General features: G+C 32.4%; 2 protein-coding genes across 9 annotated transcripts in view; one reads left to right on the top strand and one right to left on the bottom strand.

The window, feature by feature from the left end:
* LOC101505199 (protein LNK2) overlaps window positions 1-3,748 on the bottom strand; it is a 25,635-nt gene extending 21,887 nt beyond the window's left edge. For 5 of the 8 annotated variants that reach the window (XM_073368312.1, XM_073368310.1, XM_073368309.1 and 2 more), the window contains exon 1: window positions 3,417-3,748. In XM_073368312.1, the coding sequence (XP_073224413.1) occupies window positions 3,417-3,440 (24 nt within the window). In that variant the 5' untranslated portion in view covers window positions 3,441-3,748. The remainder of the gene's footprint in view (window positions 1-3,416) is intronic. The other 3 variants (XM_073368311.1, XM_073368308.1, XM_027330570.2) reach the window with 2 other exon arrangements.
* A 1,485-nt stretch (window positions 3,749-5,233) lies between these two features.
* Window positions 5,234-7,243, top strand: LOC140920364 (protein FAR-RED IMPAIRED RESPONSE 1-like). The gene is made up of 2 exons (XM_073368625.1): window positions 5,234-6,471; window positions 6,565-7,243. Exons 1-2 carry the CDS (start codon window positions 5,234-5,236, stop codon window positions 7,241-7,243), a joined length of 1,917 nt encoding a protein of 638 aa, XP_073224726.1.
* Window positions 7,244-9,665: the final 2,422 nt, after the last annotated feature.

Here is a 9,665-nt window from a genome sequence, read left to right on the forward strand (position 1 = left end):
CACTCTTTCTCAAACATTCACAAAAAATGATGATCACTCAAGCCTAACCTTCCTATGAGTATCCCACCAGATTGAATAGAAAACCTATGAAAGAGAGGGAAGCCTTTCCTTTCTTTCAAAAGTCCTAACTCTCTCAACAAACATAGCAAAGGTGAAAATTAAGGTCCCATTATACTCTGAAGTCTGAACAGGCATGGTTGCTTGTATACGGTGTTGCAAATATTTGTTTTCAAGTCATAGCAGGTAGCAAAATCCTACTCCACGGGAAACGTTTGCCAGATTATCACAATCATAGAGTTCCAAAGCCAGTAACAAAAATGAGTCTTCACCATCCAAACGCACAATGTCATGGTCGTTCTTCTCTGGAGCATTCCCTTTAATGATCCAATTTTGTACAACCCTTGAGAGTCGTGGGAATATGCTGAGCTCACTGTAATTTCTATTAAGGCTGTATGTTTCATCAAGAATAGGAAGATCATTTGGGTCTGAACGAGTTCAATCATTGGATTGTTCTGAACAGTGAAAATGAAGTAGTACAATATGTACATGCCATATGGAAGTCTTTAAAAGGTGATATAAACTGGCTTAGGGTGAAATGAGGATGTTGGCTACCGTCTATAAATAAGATTGGGGTTATGACATCACCCTAACCTTAAGGAGAGGCCATATAAGGGTGCTGACCCCTGAAAAGAATAAGGAAAAGGATGTCAGCGAGCACACTGGTGCAGGAAGCAGTGCCATTGAACTTCAGGAAGCCAGTGCGTGAACTACAAGGGCCAAAATGCAATACGCACATGTGGCACATGAAGAGGCTGATGACCAAGAAACTTCAAGGGTTAGCTGATCTTGGGGCAGTGCACCTCTGGGTGTGATCACCAGTAAAAAAAAAAACCAATTGGTAGCTAATGGAGGCTGTTGCTGGCTCTAAAAGGAAGTGTTGTAAAATAGGCACAATGAAGGTGTTGGAGGGCTACAAAGAAGGCAGCACAAGATGGCCACAATGAAGGCAGGTATGGTTTTGATACGAAAGCAAAGTCCCCAAACAGGAAGCTCTGATATACTAATAATGGAGAAAATCTTAATACTATTTTATGATAAGAAACACTAGTTCTATTATAGGACTAATGCTAATAAGTGATAATCATGAAGTACGAAATAGAATATTGTCCTAATAATTATAGGCTATAGCAGTGATATGTACAGAAAAGGAAGAAAAAAAAAAGGAAATAATGTATTGTATCCTAAAATAGTGATTTACATATTTACAATAAAAAATTACTCCCTCTGATCCCAATTGTAAGAAGAAAAACCAAAAAACATCAATATCAATGAACTTATTTATTACTATCACTTTTTGAATATTTTTACAAATATACCCCTCATGAAAAAATGAGACATTAAATACACCCACTAAGATTTAAAAGACAAACATCAAAGGAGGAGAAAAATGTTATATAAACAATAAATGCATCTTAAAAGTCACATTTTTTCTTATAAATGGAACTAAGAAAATCTCCAAAAAATTTCTTATAATTGGGACTGGAGTTAGTATTAATGTGTGTATTACAAACCCACATACAGCATATTGGATATAGTAGCATACCACAGCCATACATGTAGCGAAAAGTATTGCGTATCAGGTAATATGACCTGGACTCCCTCAGAATAAATCCTTTCATAAAACACTATCTTACTAACTTTTTTGGCTCCCTATTTATTCTTAGTTATCAATTGCCTGAATATGGCCCTGATATATTTTCTACATCCAATTACAATTAACTATCTGAGAGATGGTCCTTATTTATTCTCTCCTGATTATTACAATTAATTATCTATTGAGCAATTTCTATTTATCCCCTCAATTACCTGTTTAGTCACTGCATAATCCTTTAATTGGCTGCTACTAACGGCTTTGAATACTAATCCTCTACTTCCATCTCTGCTCTTCTGATTCTCTGAACATTAGACCTAGCTTGCTAACACAATGCTTTTTCGCATCTTTGCATTCAGCCTCCTACTTTCCCAATTTTCATAGGGAAATGATCGCAACTAAATGTTACTAAATATTTGATTGCATGGGTGTTATCTATAGTGGATTGCAGAAAATAGTTGAACACCAAATATCCGCTATGTGAAATAGCAGATAGCACTATGGAAAAATAGCAGAAGCCGCATAGCAATTGAAATAAGTCAATTACATATAAAAAAGGCATGCAGCAAACAGATAAAAAAGGGAACGGAGGCAGAGCATAGCTTATATATTGAAAGATTTACATGTTAAGGCGAATATAGGAGTAATACCTACTGACTTTTCTGTTTTTCTATTATAAAAATAGGTCATGTTTGGCACACATGCAGATTCTTTAGTTTTATTATTTTTTTAAAACTATAACATTCTCTTTTTTCTGCTATTGCCGCTATATCAGCAAGTAGAAACTGAAAAAGTAGCCGCTATTTTCCAAATAGCGGAACTAAGATAGTGTCACGGTTTTCATAGTGAATTCATCAAAACACAGCCCCGCTATATCAGCTAGTAGAATCTGAAAAAGAGGCCGTTATTTCCCTAATAGCGAAACTACTATAGTGCCGCAGTTTTCATAGCAATTCATCAAAACATAGCGCCAATAATTGACAACATTGCAATGCATTAACTTTAAACATTTCCCGCTTATCAAAACTAAACTTAGAACATTGAAACCCAATTCCTAACCTCCTTTCACAATTCCATTGACACAATAGTTAGAGATAGGAACATCAGTTCTTCCATTGTATATTCCCATCACTTTTCATTTTCACCGTATAAACCTATATCCTCTATACTCAACTACGGAAAATTCTGAAAACGAACAGAACAGAAAATGCAGAAACAGAACAACATGACTTTTCCCCATCTGATAAAACACTTTCAAATATATTCCTAACTGAGAGAAACAAAATTCTGATTCAGGACAGCCTTCTCAATTATTTCCCCTTTAACTTTTCTATACTTTGTCGTTAACTAATAATATAAGCATAAATAGTTCAGCAACAATAAAAATAAATTAAGAACTAAGCAAACTCTCTCTCTCTCTCTCATTCTAGCTCAACGTTTTTTACAATTCCAAATATCTGCTCCTTATGTTGATCAATTCCTAGAAACATCATAAGCATTTCACCAAACTTTCCAACTACACAAACAACATCATCACTTAAATCATTTAATTACATGTTTAAACCACCACAGACAAACACCAAACACACAACAAATCATCAAATTCATAATAATAACAAGAATCTCAGCACATCTAACAACACCTAAAAATCAAAAATTAACTAAATAGAGCTCGATTATTGAGTTAGAATAAAATTTCAAATATGAAAAATTAAATAATGAAAATTAAATTTAAGACAAAAAAGAGTTGAAAAAATTTACTCACCTCTTCGTCGTTCCAATCAAACATTTCTTATAAATTGAGCAAAATAATCCACAAAACAGAAACCGGAATCAAACACTTCACGTCGAATTAGCTCAATCATCGCCGGATTCACCACAAGTTCACAGAGAATCGCACACCATCAAATCAATCAGAGTAACAAAACAGCGTCGTTTCACAGTTCACAAATAGAAACAGTGAGAGAGAAACAGAGAGAGAGAGTAACAATATGCTAAATGAAAGACAACACAAAGAAGAAGAGAAGAAGAGGAAGAAGCCTTTCAGTTGCAAACTTTACAAAGAAAACGGTAACGGAGTTTCTATGTGTATAGGGACGGATCAAGTTTCTGGGCAGTCACAATCAGACGGTTCACATTTTAAGATCAGATTTTTTGTTTAAAAAAATTGAAATCTAATTTAAAATTAAGACCGTTCAACGTCGATCCGTGGATCCGACGGTCAAGATCAATGTGACTGCATGTGTAATCCAAATCCGGGTGGGGACGAGTTCACGTGACGTCACGTTGAGTAGGTGAATGGTGAAGAAACGGAGAGTGGGGCCCACAAATGTTGAATTGAAGCGTATCTAAAGTAGTGGCTTGAAATCGCTCTATCAAATGCTGCAATATTATTGGTTGATTTTTTCTTTTGTTTTGCGTTTTGGGCTTTTCAGGATGTCGTTTTGGGGTTTGTTTCGTTGGGTTATTTGAGAGTTGGGTGGGGCCGTTGGAGGACGTCGTTGCCTCTTTGGTGGCTGTCGTCGTTTTAAGGGTCGGTTTCGTGGGACCGTTGCTTTTTTAATTTTTTTTAAATTTGAGGCTGTGATTTTACGAGCAGGGCGAAAAATCAACTTTTATTTAGTTCACCAATACCGAAAATTGATTCCAAGGGCTTGTATGGTTAACTCCATGTTTGAAGAGTAAAAAAAACCAACTTATATCAGATTGTTTTATCTAGAACAAAACCAACTCTGACCCGGAACTCGAATTATTTGAATAAACTAATTTAATATGGATGCGGGTTGTACTTGCATCATCGAGTTGAATGGTTGGGTACAAGTAGAGCTGTCAATTTAATAAAGAGTTTTGTACTAAGCACCCCCCAATTTTACCTGCCACCCCCCCAGTATTTTTTTAAGACTAATATACCCCTCTGTAAAACAGTATAACATTATTCCAAAAATTACCATTCAGATTTCACACCCCACCACTTTCGAAAATTTAGAAAAAAAATGTTGGATTCGAAAGTTTAAAAGTTTCGAAATGAATTTTAGTAAGTTACTCGAAACTTTTGCTATTTTAAAACCTTCGAAATGCAGTTTATTTCAAAAAATTCAAATTTTCGAAACTTTGGATAAACACCAAATTTTCGAAATGGACAGTATTCGAATATTTGCTTGCATTTGAAAGTTTCGAAATAGAGTAATGCTTCGAAAATTTGGCATTTCACGAAACTTTCGAAATGGAGTTTCGAAACTTACAAATCTTCGAAATGCAAATTGGTCTTCGAAAGTTTGGATTTTCACAAAAGTTTCGAAAGTTTTATTCGAATGTTTAAGACTTTCGAAATGTATTTTAAGTTTCGAACTTTTTCAATAAGTGAAAGTTTCGAAATGTATTTTATTTTTTTTTTAAATTCAATATTTATGTTAGAAATTATTTTTAATTTTTTTTTAAATTCAATATTTAGAATATTATTTTTAATTAAATTTGTTACTAATTTTGAAATTAGGTATGAGTAGAGTTGATGTTTCTGCTTCAAAAAATGTTATAGATACTACAGAAAAATTCACCACTGATCAGGTATTATTATAACTACTGATGAATCATCACCAATTAAATATTTCTTATAGTTATATAGTTAATTTTTATTTGAAACGTATTTTGCAGGTATTTTCTTCTCGAGAAGCTGTATTTGAATGGGCAAAAGCGATTGGAAGACAAAATGGAATTTTAATTGTTACCATTCGATCAGATAAAGCAAACGGAATTAGGGGAAGAAAAGACAAATTGATTTTGGGATGCGAAAGAGGTGGAAGATATAAATCAGAATCAAAAAAATCAGTAACTTGCTCTCATAAGGAAAACTGTCCATTTACTCTCAGATGTGTACCATTAAGTGTCGGTGAAGGATGGAAAATTAGTGTTCGTTGTGGGACACACAATCATGAATTACTTGATACTGTAACCGGTCATTCCTATTTGGGGCGTTTAAACGAAGAAGAGAGGAAATTTGTCAATGATATGACAAAGTATAAGCTTGCACCCAGATTCATTCTAAATGCTTTGAAAGTGAGAAATGAAACCAATGTCACTATTCCCAGTCAAATATATAAAGCAAGGAGTACTTATCGATCATCATTGAGAGGTCCGTACACAGAAATGCAGCATCTGTTGAAGTTAATACAACAAGAAAATTATGTGCATTGGACAAGAAGACGGGAAAATTCTGATATTTTGAGAGATATTTTTTGGACGCATCCTGACTGTATAAAGTTGTTAAACACATTTCATTTTGTTTTGATATGTGATAGCACATACAAAACAAACAGATATCGGTTGCCATTACTTGAAATAGTCGGTGTCACTTCTACTAGTTTGACATTTTCAGTTGGGTTTGCTTATTTGGAAAAAGAGCGACAAGATAACTTCATCTGGGCATTTGAGAAGGTACGAATGTTGTTCAAATCTGAGTCTTTGATTTCTAAAGTTATTGTGACTGATAGAGATCTTGCCATGATGAATGCGATTAGTGTTGTGTTTCCTACTTCAATACATTTGCTATGTCGTTTTCATATTGAAAAAAATGTTGGGGCAAGATGCAAACAATATGTCAAAAAGGATAGACAAGAAGAAGTAATGGATTTATGGAAAAAGATTGTCTATTCGACTAGTGTGGAAGAGTATGATCATCATTTGCAACAATTTGAGATATTGTGTGCCGATATTATTCTTTTTGTTGATTATGTGAAAGATTCATGGTTAACACCTTACAAAGAAAGGTTTGTCAACGTTTGGACCAATAGAGTGATGCATTTGGGGAACACAACATCTAACAGGTATTTTTAAAATATGAATTGTGTTGTTTTAGCAAACATGATTTACTAGTTTATGTGATTTGTTTTAATTTGTGTTATTTAATTTATTTGTAGAGTTGAGTCTGCTCATTGGAGATTGAAAAACATGCTTCAAACTAGTTTTGGTGATTTGTGTAAAAGCTGGGATGCAGTGAATATGATGTTGAAGAACCAAATATGTATCATTCAGTCTTCTTTTCAGAAAACCATCAAGGATGTTGAGCACGGGTATAATTCACAATTTTTTCAAAATCTACATCACTGTGTATCAAGAAAGTGTATGAAATTAATTGATAACCAGTTGGAAAGGGTGAAGATTGTAGGCACTAACAAAACAGAATGTGGTTGTTCAATTAGAACAACTCATGGATTACCATGTGCTTGTGAGTTGGCTAAGTTGCAGATAAATGGTAATGTTATCCCTTTAGATAGCATTCATGATTTTTGGAAACAGTTAAGCATTGCACATGAATTAGAGGATGAAGAATCTTTATCAGATTATGACTTTTCTGAAGAGTTGGAAGCAATGAAAGCGTACATGAAGAAACACGATATTATAAGTCAAAGGATATTCAAGGCAAAGGTGCGTGAAGTTGTATTTCCACATACCACATCAATACTTGCACCACCAGAGAAAGTGAGAACCAAAGGAGCTGGTAAAAAGAAAAAAGAATTTGTTACTCCTCGTGATCCTCCATATTGGGAGTATGCTGATGCCTCTCAAGAATCTGCAAAGGCAAGGCAACCATCTTAATCATCTCAACGTTCTGCAAGGCAACAATCTCAATCATCTCAGCATTCTTTTAAGACACAATTTCCTACTTATATACGTCCGTATATTGAGGACATAGTAGATGTTGTGGCTGATGGAAATTGTGGGTTTCGTGCAATTGCAGCATTGCTAGGTTGGACCGAAGAATCTTGGGCTTTAGTTCGATCACAATTGGATAAAGAGACTGGTCTACATAAAGATGTTTATTCTAATGTTTTTGATGACAATGTTGAATCAGTGCGGAACTCATTGAAAATATCAAAATTGGGTGCTCAAGGAAAAGATAAGTGGATGTCTTTACCAGACTTGGGTTACGTGATAGCAACACTATATAATGTCATATTGGTGTCGTTGTATCGTAATCTGAATATGACATTTTTCCCGCTAAACAAATCACCATTGAAAGAGACCTTTGTTCACTCTTTAATAGCAATTGGATTTGTTAACGAGAATCATTGGGTACAGGTAAAATTAATGCTTAATGTTGTTAAATTAATGTTAAAAAATTTACCAGCATGTTTTGCAATCCACTTACATGCTCTTGGAAGATGTGCAGGAACCGCACCTCTATCGTCCCGCTTACAGATCCTAGGGAAGTGTTCGTAGATCCAGCACTGCAACATAAGTAACATAATACAACTTAATTTAAATACATAAGTAAAATAATACAACTTAATAAATAAAATAATTAAATAAATGGATATACCTGTAAAAGGGTCATGTAACCTCCCAACTGTCGAGTGTCGTGGACAGCTCCATCTCCCATGTTGTCATAAAGGAAAACCAATGCCGCGGCAGCCCACGAATAGTGTCGACAACGATCTAAATCAACAAATAAACTAATGTATTTCGCCTCCACACGTGTATGCGTTTTATCGGCGAAAATTGTGCTGCCAACTAAATGCAATAGATACGTTCTAGCCGCACACTCAAACTGGTTAGTTTGAATGAGACGACTATATAAGTCACGCAACCACTGCAATCTATATTGGGCACATTTATTAAAATTAATCTCAGCTAGAGATTCCTCCCAAGTTGCACCTAAGTACTCATGTGCAGCTCTAGCAGCATTATTAGTGTTCATATTCACAGGTGCATCAAAAAATTTACCATTGGGTGATATGTGATGGAGAGTCGCGACGTCGTCTAAAGTAATAGTCATCTCTTCAAATGGCAAATGAAATGAGCTGGTCTCCATGTGCCATCTTTCAACAAATGCCGAGACCAGACCAGCATCAACTATAGTGAGGTAGGCCGAACACAGAGGTAGCAGCCCAGATTCCCGAATCCAATGCTCTACAGGATGTGGCACAGGAACTTCGGAAAACTTCTTCAACTTCAATCCATGAGTAATGACCTTTAACGGTCCACGATCCTACGAGTAATTACAAAGTAATTAATTAATTAAATAACATTAAACAAATAATTGAATCAACTTAAACAAATAATTGAATAAATAAATTTAAATAAACAATTAATTAAATAAATAATTCAATAAATATATTTAACTCAACAAATAATTAAATCAACTTAAACAAATATTTGAATAAATAAATTTAAATAAACAATTAATTAAATAGATAAATAATTCAATAAATATATTTAACTCAACAAATAATTAAATCAACTTAAACAAATAAGTGAATAAATAAATTTAAATAAACAACAAATTAAATAAACTTAATTAAATAACCTTAAATTAATAATTGAATAAATAAATTTAAATAAACAATTAATTAAATAGATAAATAATTCAATAAATATATTTAAATAAACAATTAATTAAATCAACTTAAACAAATAATTGAATAAATAAATTTAAATAAACAACAAATTAAATAAACTTAATTAAATAACCTTAAATTAATAATTGAAAAAATAAATTTAAATAAACAATTAATTAAATAGATAAATAATTCAATAAATATATTTAAATAAACAATTAATTAAATCAACTTAAACAAATAATTGAATAAATAAATTTAAATAAACAACAAATTAAATAAACTTAATTAAATAACCTTAAATTAATAATTGAAAAAATAAATTTAAATAAACAATTAATTAAATAGATAAATAATTCAATAAATATATTTAAATAAACAATTAATTAAATCAACTTAAACAAATAATTGAATAAATAAATTTAAATAAACAACAAATTAAATAAACTTAATTAAATAACCTTAAATTAATAATTGAATAAATAAATTTAAATAAACAACAAATTAAATAAACTTAATTAAATAACCTTAAATTAATAATTGAATAAATAAATTTAAATAAACAACAAATTAAATAAACTTAATTAAATAACCTTAAATTAATAATTGAATAAATAAATTTAAATAAACAACAAATTAAATAAACTTAATTAAATAACCTTAAATTAATAATTGAATAA

The sequence above is a fragment of the Cicer arietinum genome, chromosome 5 (assembly GCF_000331145.2).
Source record: "Cicer arietinum cultivar CDC Frontier isolate Library 1 chromosome 5, Cicar.CDCFrontier_v2.0, whole genome shotgun sequence".
Taxonomy (NCBI): Eukaryota; Viridiplantae; Streptophyta; class Magnoliopsida; order Fabales; family Fabaceae; genus Cicer; species Cicer arietinum.

Bases quoted from the DNA above. Each gene is read 5' to 3' on its own strand.
- LOC140920364 (XM_073368625.1), top strand. From the start codon at position 5,234: ATGAATCATCACCAATTAAATATTTCTTATAGTTATATAGTTAATTTT. The intron at 6,472-6,564 runs GTATTTTTAAAA...ATTTATTTGTAG, and splicing joins GGGAACACAACATCTAACAG to AGTTGAGTCTGCTCATTGGA.